We start from the raw sequence: 13,444 nt of genomic DNA on the forward strand, positions 1-13,444 counted from the left end.
ACGCTTCGCGTAGTCGAATTGTCCTTAAAAGAAAGTTGGAAACCTCCCCTTAAAAATGATGTGATCCACCCCTGATCATGTACGAAAAATGGTGCTTCAAATAGAAGGATACTATACACTCTCTCTTTCACGCACCCCAGCTCACACAAACTCGCACAAAATGTACACCGACTTAGAGACAAAGAGCGACAGAGAAGGTTATAACAAAAGCAACACCTCGTGACTTTTGCCTTGTTGAGTTCGCTCGACCTGTTTCGCGGTTTTGTCATAGTACTAGTAGCAGTCAGAATCCGGTTTCGCCTGGGTGTTTGTTGGCGGATGTAAAAGAAAAAGTTGTGAAACAATGTTAGAGCGTTAAAATTAACATAATTGGACCTTTTTAAAACTAGAAAAAAAAAATACTTCAAACTTCGTCACGAGTAACAGTTACTCGCCTTTTATAAATTAGTAATTGACACTATCGATTAGCATTATCATTTCAAATTACACAGAGCACGCGATGATTAACATTTTCACGTGGAAATGGTAATTCCAGGTTTAGGCGGATGGATACAAACCAACAACCGAAAACAGCGACGTATTATTTTATTTTCTTTGTGATCTTTCTTGTTGTTGTTGTTCTGTTTCATTTGTTATTGTTTAAAATTAATGTTGTTGGGTTTTTTTGTTCGTCCTTCTTTGTTTCTTGATGTTTTTGCGGCACACCTGCATCAGGTGCTGTTATGTGAAAAAAGAAAAAAGAAAAAAAGGCAGATGTCCAATGTTCACAAAGTAATTTATTTGCCACTCTCTCTCTCTCTCTCTCTCTCTCTCTCTCTCTCTCTCTCTCTCTCTCTCTCTCTCTCTCTCTCTCTCTCTGTCTCTCTGTCTCTCTCTCTGTCTCTCTCTCTCTCTCTGTGTCTCTCTCTGTCTCATCTCTATCTCTCTCTGTCTCTCTCTCTCTCTCTGTCTCTCTCTCTCTCTCTCTGTCTCTCTCTGTCTCTCTCTCTCTCTCTGTCTCTCTCTGTCTCTCTCTCCTCTCTCTCTCTCTCTCTGTCTCTCTCTCTCTCTCTCTCTCTCTCTCTCTCTCTCTCTCTCTCTCTCTCTCTCTCTCTCTCTCTCTCTCTCTCTCTCAATTTCTTTCTTTCCTTTTTTTAATCTCTTTCTTTCTATTATCAGTTCAGCTGTACATAAAAAGCAAAAGTCTAGTCCATCAAGCGATAAATTGTTTTTCAGCAGGTAGGTGTATGCACATTGTCGGTAACAAAGTCCGCCAAAGCTGCTAGAACCGCCCCCTTCATTTGCACTGTTGATGAGGCCTGACCCTGGCACCAAGGAGTTCTTCGTTGAGATGACAAGCCAAGTTGGTACAGGTACACAATGGTACCTGTAATGGCCCCTCGCATCACCAAGTGAAACTCAAGACAGGGAGAACGGGTTTGCTTTTGTCATACCGTAAAATCCCTAGCAAACGCCCACCCACCCCCCTCTGCACAGATTTCGGGTAAAAGTAGGGGGTGGGCGTTTGCTAGGTATACACCCGTTTGCACCCCATCACATTTTCACAAGAAAAAAAATTGATACAACCATGTTAAAGAAATACAGTGGAACAAGAAACACACACAGACACACACACACACCCACACACCCACACACACACAGACACACATAGACACACACAACCGCGCGCACACGCACACACACACAAACACACACACACACAGACACACTGCCACACACAACCGCGCGCACACCGTCGCACACACACACACACACACACAACACAACACACACACACACACACACACACACACACACACACACACGCACACTTTGACAGATGTTGAGGCTGGCTCACATTTCAAATCACTGTTGGTTTCTTTTTGGGACTGTATATATTTTGTAGATAAAAAAAAAACCACTATTACAATAGAATCAGGTACCTTTTTTCTAAAAAAACAAAAAAAACAAAAAACAAAAAAAATAACGGGGTGAGCATTTGCCTGGTAGTGACCCCACTGCACAACTTTTGGCCAAATGTGGGGGGTGGGCGTTTGCTAGATACTGGGCGTTTGCTAGGGATTTTACGGTAATTACGTACCCATTGTGCGCAATACCGACTGACTGATTCTTTAAGACCGCCGTTTCGACTTGAAGAAGCTCATTCGATTTGAGGTGATCATTGATGCGGTTTGATTGTCTTCAGGCAAGAATCATCGTTCAGGCTGCCACCCATGCTGCATTGGTTTTTGGTTTGAGATTCCGTCTGAACGGGGGAGGGACAGTCGGCTTTGACATTGACGATGGCGGCTTTGACACGGGGGATGCTGCTGTCATCCCTGCTGCTTGTGCTTCTGGCGGCGCCGTCATGGCAAGTCACTCTGGGAGGTAAGTATTTTTGCTGTGTATTTTTTTTTTACTTCGCTTAGATTTTTTCCAGTTGTGAGGTTTTTTTTCTCCTTCAGTACTTTTTTTCCCAAAGTCAAGAATCTTCAGCTGGAAGTAAACCTCTTAAGATCTATTCTTAGCTGGGAATTTTTCGGTTGTCCTGTACTTTTCAGATTGTGAGAATTTGTCCAGCTCAAGAAGTGTCTCATACTGTGGAGTCCGTTTTGTTCTCTCTCTCTCTCTCTCTCTCTCTCTCTCTCTCTCTCTCTCTCTCTCTCTCTCTCTCTCTCTCTCTCTCTCTCTCTCTCTCTCTCTTTCTCTCTCCCTCTCTCTCCCTCTCTCTGTCTCTTTCCCCTTTCTCTCTCTCTCTCTTTTTCTCCTTTCTCTCCCCTCTCTCTCTTTCTTTCTTTCTTTCTTTCTTTCTCTCTTTCATTCTTTCTTTCTTTTTTTCTTTTTTTTTCTTTCTTTCCTTTTTCTTTGCTTTTTTCACGTTTGTTTGTGTGTTTTTGTTAATGCGTCCTGTCTGTTGATTTTTTTCCACGAAGTATACTTAAAGGCATATGTACTCGATGACTATACACGCTAATTGCTTTACCAACAGCTGGAGACATGCTAAATTAAGTTCCCTGCAAAATATTGTGGTCTAGGACCCCTTCAATGTTGAGATATGTTCAATTTCATTTTGATCTGTATCGTCCTATTTATAGATTTGGCAACACATGTAACGTTGATGCAAGGGAGCTAACACCGCGGCTTTGTTGACATCCTCACTTTTTCAGAGGCTAGAACAAGCTGTAATGCATGTATTATGGTCCGCGCATGGTGACATATCGTCATTATATGGTCTTATGGTGCGTTTGACATCGATTATGGGCAAACTACACTTTGTAAACACGGGAGCGCGTACATATGCCTTTAACAAAATTAAAAATAAAAAACATTCGTGTACATATTGTCACTTCATTGGCTTGTTCTTTTGTTCCTGTTGGTTTATTCTTTTTTTTTAATTTTTCTTGCTTGTGGAAGTCATCTGGAATTACCAGCAGATGAGCTTTTTTGTATGAAGTTCAGTTGAGATTCCTTAAAGATGTTTTTGCCGACAAAGTAGAACGCGTGAACCACAGCTTACTTTCGGTCACTGCAAGTCCTGTCGCTCTACTTTCGTTATCTTTAGTTTTTACTTCAGACATAGAATAGCAATTCTTCGTTGAAATCTAGCAAGGGAGATACATAAATAAAATAAAAATTCTTTTTTTCCTTCTATCCTAGCACTTGTTCCTGGTGCCGGTTAAATAAGACATGTTTGTCACATCATGTGACAGCTAGGTATCGTGAATGAAAAGTCTGACTGAAAACATTGTTTTTCCTGCAAAGAACTGAAATAAATACAAGATTGCGGTGCTTTTTAAAGCAAATCCGGCGTGTTGTGTGCATACAGATTATGTAGGTATTTTCAAGTTGGTGAAAATATCAGATTATGGCAGTAGCCTACACTTTGGTTTTTTCAACTTTATGCATAACATACCTTGGCAACTTTTTACTGTAGATTTTGAACAGTCTTTTGACAGTCACTGTGTTGCTTGGTCGTTTATCAAAAAATTGTTTATGGAATTCAATTTTGGAAACGACACTAAACGATGAATTTCAACATTTCATTCTAATATTATTGATTAATCCCTGTCTCTGATTCAAGGGGTATTGTTCGGCATGATGGCTTGGGAATGCAGAAGAAACTTGGTCACTCAGCCATATGAAGCTGGGGGGCTAAAGATGGTCGATATGAGATGTGGGTTTTTTTTTATCCCTGAAGATTACTTGTTTGAAGAAAGTTTTGGGTTCTACTGGAATCGTATCAACATTTTCATTTAAATCATGTTCATTTGCAACTACAGTAAATGTCAAAGGATTATAGTATGCAAATGTGTTAATGCCAAAACATATCCATTTGTTTTAAGACTTCGTCGTCTCTCTCTAGTCATTGACTCCATTTTACGTGCAGTCAAGCTCTACCCCAACGCAACCTACGGCTACGGAGCAGTAAAGATGATGTTGAACGCGACCACAAGCACCTTCGGCCTGGTTTGCTCTGACGGCTTTGGTCCTGAAGAAGCCAGCGTGGCTTGCCGAGATGTCGGATACCCGTTTGGACTTCGGATGTGCTGCTCTGCTTTCGGGTCGATAAGTTACAACATCATGCGAACTAATCTGCAGTGCACTGGAAGGGAGGCAATGCTAAAAGATTGCACCTACAGCAACAGCATGGATTACTGCCCCTCTGGGGACTATGCCTCAGTCATCTGTTCCAAATTGTCGCCTGGTGGTGAGAAGAAAACAAACGTTACCATTGTGTGCTTTTTTTTTTTTTACAAAACGTGTCATGCCTGTGATTTGCCTGGGATGGATGAAAATGTTTTGAATCTGTCACTTGTTTTGCTGGAGGACTCAGACAATGTTCACCCTATTTTCATGTTTATTTTCTAATCTGGTATCTGTTTTAGATTCCATCGTTCAGATGGATTTAACGTCAAGAACCATGCAAAAGACATGTTTACACTTTCAAACAAAATTTGTATTATCTTACCTTTAAGATAATTGCAACAACAGAAATGTACTCAGTCTTACCTCACAGAAAGGCAGTGGTTTTCTCCAGTCAACATAGTCTTGAGGCCTTGTTTTTGGTACACTGTTTGGAACTTTAGAGTCGAAGCTTCTGATTTAAAAGAAATAGACAAAGCAGGTGCCCTCATGCAGAAACTAAATAAATTGAGAAAGCGTTGAGTGGGCTGATACTTCTTTGTTGCAGTCATTTACCTGTCTTTTGAATAATTGATACTACCTTTTTGAGACCGCTACAAACATGAGAATATCAGAAGAAAAGAGGAAATCGTAAATGGGGATAAATAGCAGACGTTATGAACAGTAAATCTAAAAAAAAATTAAAAAAATTAAGAAATATTAAACAAGTCGCGTAAGGCGAAAATACAACATTTAGTCAAGTAGCTGTCGAACTCACAGAATGAAACTGAACGCAATGCCATTTTTCAGCAAGACCGTATACTCACTCGTAGCATCGTCAGTCCACCGCTCATGGCAAAGGCAGTGAAATTGACAAGAAGAGCGGGGTAGTAGTTGCGCTAAGAAGGATAGCACGCTTTTCTGTACCTCTCTTTGTTTTAACTTTCTGAGCGTGTTTTTAATCCAAACATATCATATCTATATGTTTTTGGAATCAGGAACCGACAAGGAATAAGATGAAAGTGTTTTTAAATTGATTTCGACAATTTAATTTTGATAATAATTTTTATATATTTAATTTTTAGAGCTTGTTTTTAATCCAAATATAACATATTTATATGTTTTTGGAATCAGAAAATGATGAAAAATAAGATGAACGTAAATTTGGATCGTTTTATAAATTTTTATTTTTTTTTTACAATTTTCAGATTTTTAATGACCAAAATCATTAATTAATTTTTAAGCCACCAAGCTGAAATGCAATACCGAAGTCCGGGCTTTGTCGAAGATTACTTGACCAAAATTTCAACCAATTTGGTTGAAAAATGAGAGCCGGCGTGACAGTGCCGCCTCAAATTTCACGAAAAGCCGGATATGACGTCATAAAAGACATTTATCCAAAAAATGAAAAAACGTCTGGGGATTTCATACCCAGGAACTCTCATTGTCAAATTTCATAAAGATCGGTCCAGTAGTTTAGTCTGAATCGCTCTGCACACACACACACAGAGACACACACACACACACACACACACACACACACGCACGCACGCACATACACCACGACCCTCGTCTCGATTCCCCCTCTACGTTAAAACATTTAGTCAAAACTTGACTAAATGTAAAAAATGAACAGTAAATCTGAGAAAGCAGAGTCCTACAAATGGAGAGGGGTTAAATCTTAAAAGAGGGCTTGCATTGTAGATTGAATTCTCATCATTTCAGCGTATCATGTAGAGGTGGAGACCATTGGAAACTCGACCTACGGCCGTGTTAAGGTCCAATTCATGGGATACTGGGGCTACATTTGCCCTAACGGGTTCGACGACAACGATGCAAACGTTCTCTGCAAAGAGGCTGGCTACGCCGGGGGTATATCCTTCCTATATAACCAGCTGTATCGGTACGGCGTCACGAGTGACATTCGCTGGCTTACCAACTTGGACTGTGCAGGAACGGAGCGATACTTGACAAGTTGCAAGAATGTTGTCTGGGGCAACGTGACAGAATGTAGTCGCTATGGTGATGCTGGCGTTTTCTGCTATCGGACTTCAGGTGAGTTTCATTTGACGGGTTTTGCTCCCTTCACAAAGATTAATCAAAACTTGACTAAATGTAAAAACAAGTCGCGTAAGGCGAAATTACTACATTTAGTCAAGCTGTGGAACTCACAAAATGAAATTGAACGTAGTCCGCCGCTAGTGCAAAAGGCAGTGAAAGTGACGAGCCTGTTTGGCGCGGTAGCGGTTGCGCTGTGCTTCATAGCACGCTTTACTGTACCTCTCTTCGTTTTAACTTTCTGAGCGTATTTTTAATCCAAACATATGATATTTATATGTTTTTGGAATCAGGAACCGACAAGGAATAAGATGAAAGTGTTTTTAAATTGATTTCGAAACTTTTATTTTGATCATAATTGTTATATTTTTAATTTTCAGAACTTGTTTTTAATCCGAATATAACATATTTATATGTTTTTGGAATCAGAAAATGATGAAAAATAAGATGAACGTAAATGTGGATCGTTTTATAAAAAATTCTTTTTTTACAATTTTCAGATTTTTAATGACCAAAGTCATCAATTAATTTTTAAGCCACCAAGCTGAAATTAAATACCGAAGTCCGGCCTTTGTCGAAGATTGCTTGGCCAAAATTTCAATCAATTTGTTTGAAAAATGAGGGTGTGACAGTGCCGCCTCAACTTTTACAAAAAGCCGAATATGACGTCATGAAAGACATTTATCGAAAAAAAGAAAAAAAACGTCCGGGGATATCATACCCAGGAACTCTCATGTCAAATTTTATAAAGATCGGTCCAGTAGTTTACTCTGAATCGCTCTACACACACACACGCACACACACACACACACACATACACACACACATACACCACGACCCTCGTCTTGATTCCCCCTCTTAGTCTATGTTAAAACATTTAGTCAAAACTTGACTAAATGTAACAAGATGCTTTAGCGTTGTTGATCATAATTAATTTCATTTTTACCTTAGGGATTCTACTGATTACGGGGTTGGGGTGGCAGGTCTTGTTCTTTCATGATCAAATGATCTAGATAGTGCAACAAATAGTTCGAGAGAAAACTGAAGCAAACGTACTTAAGGTGTGTACGAGTAAGCTTACATGTTTTTCTTCTCTGTTTTACTACGAAATGATGCATGACTGGGTTAGAAAGCTGTATATCAACTGAATCTGGCTTACCTGCACTGTTGAACTTCTTGTCCATTTGTATTTTGACAACAACCTCCATGTAAATACCTATCTATCAATCTATCTGTTTTTCCGTTTGTTAGTCTGTTTACTGTCTGTCCGTCCGCCAATCAGTCCATCTATCTGGATACCCATGGGACTAGGTCAAAGTGTCCCTCTATTGCATGGGGCCTGTCATAGCAGTTTTTAATTTAGTCAAAACAAAAGATACTCGGACTGCAGAAGATGTACTTTCTTTGGAGATGTCCTCTCACTGGAAGACCCTGACATCGCAGGCATTGTGGAAACCCCCTGTTCAAACCTCAACAAATCTAAGAAAATCGGTTCTTTAATTAACCCTTTGGCTGGTTGTCGCGACATATGTCGCGCTACTTTACGTATACTGTCACCTGGTTGTCACAACATATGTCGCGCTACTGGCTCAGTCTGTTTGGTCGGTTCCGATTACCTCCCATGGATGCGAAAACCTATATGACCGTTTTTCTTTATTTTTCTCTCTGTTAATTCACCAGTGGCTATGTAACATGTGTTATACCCCCATTCCACTGAGCCGTTCTCGCTTACGTTCCCGTTACGATCAAGGAACGGCCGGGAAACGGTAAGGATCGGGAGGGATCGGAAAGAACGTAAGTGGAGCGCTAAGGAACGTTAATGGAACGCAAGGAACGGTAAGAACGGGTGAGTTTTTGAAACATGTTTCAAATTTTCGCCGTTTCCCTCCCGATCAAAATGAGCGGTAACGGAACCTAAACACATCGGTAACGGAACTTTCAGATCGTTAATGGAACGTAAAGGAGCGGTAACACAACGTTATCGCATCGGAAGTGACGTCACTAGCGTTCTCAGTGCGTCATCGTAGCGTTCTAGAACCGTTCGTACCGCTCCATACAGTTCCTATACCGATCCCGAAACGACCTGAGCTGATCCTAACGTTGTTGTTGCATTCCATTTACGTTCTAATACCGTGCAAACCATTCCATTAGAGCTCCTCCGCCGATCTCCAGACGACGCGGGTAGGTCTGTATATAATAAGTCGTTGCATAATCCATATCACAGTCGGTGTGCCTCTCAATCAAGAAACAACCAAAGAAAGAAGAAACATGCCACCCAAAGGGAAGAAGAAGAAGATTACGCAGGTGGAATCTGCAGATAGCCCAACTGTTCAAGAGACCATTGCCACCAAAAAGCCGCGTTTTCGACCGAACCTCACAGAAGATGAAGAGGACTTGATGTTGGAGTTCCTCAGAGAAAACCAGTTTCTATATGACAAAAAGAAAAAACTTTATCACAACAAACACTTGAGAGAAAAAGCATGGAACGAGCAGGCAGCCAGGATGGACCGTGACAAGGCCGACTTAGAAGTCTGGTACGACTCCCTTCGTACCAGGTACGGAAAACTGCTGAAGGGCTCAAGAAAATCTGTAATAGAGGCTTCCAGACTGGGGAGGCTTCCGAATAGCCACATGTTTCCCATCAAGGGCACCGACAGCGTGAGGGACGTTCCATTTTCTCTCAAATTCATCAGCAATGGCTTGCCATTCCTCTGCGGTGGTTGGACATGCTATGACCTCATCCTTGTATTCGTCCACTATCGCTTGACAGACCAGTGGAAGAAACTTGGCAATCGTGTGACGTGAAACTCTGAAGGCGTATGAGAGGCTGGGGTAGCGGTCACCAGAGGCCAGGTGTCTCAGGGTAACAGCAACCTTGAGGCCGGGCTCCAGGGCTTTTCTACAGTTGGTATCCTGCAGAGTGATCCTAGGAGACAGTCTGTCAACCAACTCATCGAACATCTGGGGCTCCATTCGCATGAAGTTGAAGAAGGATGCGGTGTCTTCTATCCTTAGCTCTCTCATGAGACAATGAAAGTGTCCGTACATCATCAGTCTCCTTTGGGCAGTCAGCCATGGTCTCACCCAAAATGCTGGGGGTCTTCGTCTTCTTCTCCTCATCAGTTCTTGTACAAGGGCAAGCTGGCGTAAATGCAAGTTATTGTGCTGCATCAGCAAGAAGAAAAAGAACTGATCTCCTTCCATCTTGATGTCTAGCAAGCAACTGCATATTGATAGAATTGGTCTCTGCTTTTATAGAACTTGGCAAATCCTTACAATAAACGGTAACAGAACGCGAATGGAACGTTATCTGCACGCTACAGTCGTTGTAGGGTTGTTAATAGAACGGAAGAGATCTGTGTACAACGGTACAAGAGTGGTTGACTCGGTAATCGAACGGTATCGGATCACTTTGAACGGTGCATAATCGGAATGACAACGTTAGAGAACGGTGTTGAATCGCCATGGATACGCTCTATGGTCGGTATGCGAACTGTACGGCATCGTTACGATCGTTAACAGAATGTTATTGGAGCGCAAATACGCCAAAAATGACCGTTTTCGTAGCGTTCGATTGTTGTGTCAGCCGACCTTGATCGTAACAAGAACGTAAGCGAGAACGGCTCAGTGGAATGGGGGTATGACATAATTGCACCAGTGTAAGGGAAGGGAGGAAGTCTTCAAATGAAGTCAAATGTAAACAAGACAAACAGAAAATCGAGGGGGGGGGGGGGGGTCATAAAGGGGGGTTTCCACCGTATAACGCTTCAATCCCTTGTTCATTCTGTTTTGTGAAGTGGGTGCCAAAAGTCAACTTTCTATATCTATCCATGCATGAATTAACCGATGAAGTGTCATCTGTTCAGCCCCTACGTTCCACCTGGTGAACGGTACAGACAGCAGAGGTCGGCTGGAGCTGTGGACGGACGACAGCCGAGGCACCGTGTGTGGTCGCTACTGGTATTCGGGTCATTGGGCTGACCATGATGCTAGCGCCGCCTGTAGAGGCATGGGCTTCAACGCCGGCCGTTTTCTTGGCAACAACGTCTATGGGCAGGTTGGTGGTAGGATATTCAGGGAAACCATCCGTTTAGTTCACAACCCCACCACTCCACATTCCACTCCCAACTTTATTGAAGCTTAACTCCCCCTCCCTTTTTAGCACCCTGGCCAACTTTATTGAAGCTTAATCCCCCCTCCCTTTTTAGCACCCTGGGGGTGGGTGGGGGGGGGGACTCACAGTCACATCCACAGTTCACGTTCACCATACATACAACCAGACCACTCGATATTAGACTGTGTTGTCGATGTGTTAGAGATAGAGGTAGATAGAAATGGTTTATACCATGCACAGCACAGCGCACAAAACCTCCGTAAGGATTCTATGGTTCGATGACAGACAGGAGGTAGCTAAAATGCTGATTGGGTATAGTAAGGAATGATCAACGACCATCTGCCGTCTTAAGGAGGCAGTACTACCTAAACTTTTGAAAAATAATCTCTGTTTTACATTCTATAATGTGTTTAATTCATTTGGATACAGAAATGCCTCAATTTTGTCATACAGTTTTAATATTTTGTCTAAGTGCTATACTTTTTGAGATATTTAGGGTCAAACCTCAAAATGTCCAAAGTGTCACAAAAAATGCGACTCAACTATGCTTAGTGCACACATGAAAATAATAGGTACTCCCTCAGATACAGTGCCAGATGATGTGGTTGTCAATTCTGTGCCAGTAGAAAACACAATAATTGACATGACACTACTTAGTGACAGTATTTCGAAACAGTTGTTGCGTACATTTTGAAATTCTCATTTTGACGCGTTTGAAATGTTTGCGAAATTTCAATTAATTTTATGGTTCTCGATTGATATTTTCTACACTATCATAAATACAGTGGGGATATTTTGCACAGTTATATTTCAAAGCATTCTTTGGAAGCTGAACCTCTAATCTTGGCCTTAGGTATATCATAGCTCAGCTTACAGTGGTTGCACCCTAATATTTCATTAAAATTCTGAAAAGCGTAGAACTTAATTATTTAACCATAAACACTTTCTTTGAGATTTAGCTTCCCAAGAAACCAGTTCCATTTAATATTGTTAAGTACCAAAGTCCAGTAACTGTTCATTGTGTGTTAATCCTTCTAGAACCACGCATACTGTGGTAGCTGTGCCCTTGAAGATATTTTCTTATCATATTAATTTTCATACAACAATAAACTAATTCTTGCAAAATGTATTCATTGTTTCTTAATATTGAATTATGATCTAACTGGTGACAAAATTTTATAGAAATTAAATGATATTCGGGCAACATACCACCAACATAACAAATGTACCCCTCGCTAGGTAGTACTGCCCCCTTAAACATACTCCACACCCTGAGTGTTAAACCATGGCTGTTATTTTCCCATTTGTGCTTTGCAGGGAACTGGGGACGTCCTGGTTGACTATGTCGGTTGCAATGGCGGCGAATCCTCTCTCTTTGACTGCTACTTGAGCCTGAAAGGCACCAGGCGGTACAGCTACTGTAATGACCATAGTTACGACGCTGCTGTCCAGTGTTTCAATACAAGTAGGTTTTTCTTATTCCCGCATGTTTGACCGTGTATAAAGCCTCCATAGGCCAACATTTGATTTAGTATTGTATTGTGCTGTCCTTGTATTGGTGAGTACAAAATTCTTTTGTTTTTTTAACTTCGTGTATATAGTTTAGCCAGGACCTCATATTTGCATAGAGTTGAAAGTCATATAAGCATGGAGTTGAAATTTATGATTTGAAGGCCTGAGAGGATAGGTGCAGATGTATGGTTGGTTCATATGCATAGAGATGACTGGGTATGGGAAATGGAAGGCGAGATGAATGAGTGATTTAAGAACAGGTAGTGCCAGAGGAAAGAGGAAAAATATACACTAATGAACGCAGTTATAAAAACAGTTAAAACAGCACAAACAATTCAACGCACTCTGCATTCTCTTAATTTTTAGGCAAGTAATTATAATCCACAGAGACGGAAATTCCAAATCTCACACATCATCTATGACACGCATGCAGGGGAAACGATGTGGCTATCGTGACTTATTATCTCTACCGCTTCCCCGGGGATAGCAACCCGAATTTCCATCAGGGATTTAATTTACACAAGTACAACAAGAAGAACACAAAAAGCCGCTTTAAATTTCATTTGATCCACGACTTCCTGACAAATGCACCTGGCCAAAAAATGTTGAAACACGTTTTGTACCACAAACTTCGTGGCCTCAAAGTATTCAAATGTCAAAACAAACAAAAACAGAATAGGCAAAATTCACGACCTTTGCACACAGTAAGAAAGTGTTACCAGTTATCTACCTGGAACAGATTATTTTGTATTACGTGTGCGGACGGGCGCAGTAGCGTGGTGGTAAGACGTCGGCCTCCTAATCGGGAGGTCGTGAGTTCGAATCCCGGTCGCTGCCGCCTGGTGGGTTAAGGGTGGAGATTCTTCCGATCTCCCAGGTCAACTTGTGTACAGACCTGCTAGTGACTTAACCCCTTTCGTGTGTACACGCAAGCACAAGACCAAGTGCGCACGGAAAAGATCCTGTAATCCATGTCAGAGTTCGGTTGGTTATAGAAACACGAAAATACCCTGCATGCCTCCCCCGAAATCGGCGTATGCTGCCTGAATGGCGGGGTAAAAACGGTCATACACGTAAAAATCCACTCGTGCTAAAAACATGAGTGAACGTGGGAGTCTAAGCCCATGGACGAAGAAGAAGAAGACTTGTGCGTATTTT

At 41.5% G+C, this 13,444-nt stretch overlaps 1 protein-coding gene across 1 annotated transcript in view; it reads left to right on the plus strand.

Moving 5' to 3' along the window:
• The first annotated feature begins 2,166 nt into the window (after positions 1-2,166).
• The window catches only part of LOC138957062 (uncharacterized), a 213,563-nt gene continuing 202,285 nt past the window's right edge, over positions 2,167-13,444 (plus strand). Inside the window, exons 1-5 of the mRNA XM_070328263.1 lie at positions 2,167-2,367; positions 4,367-4,687; positions 6,328-6,657; positions 10,527-10,717; positions 12,092-12,239. Of these exons, the coding sequence (XP_070184364.1) occupies positions 2,283-2,367; positions 4,367-4,687; positions 6,328-6,657; positions 10,527-10,717; positions 12,092-12,239 (1,075 nt within the window). The 5' untranslated portion in view covers positions 2,167-2,282. The remainder of the gene's footprint in view (positions 2,368-4,366; positions 4,688-6,327; positions 6,658-10,526; positions 10,718-12,091; positions 12,240-13,444) is intronic.

Source organism: Littorina saxatilis, linkage group LG1 (assembly GCF_037325665.1).
Source record: "Littorina saxatilis isolate snail1 linkage group LG1, US_GU_Lsax_2.0, whole genome shotgun sequence".
In the NCBI taxonomy this organism is placed as follows: domain Eukaryota; kingdom Metazoa; phylum Mollusca; class Gastropoda; order Littorinimorpha; family Littorinidae; genus Littorina; species Littorina saxatilis.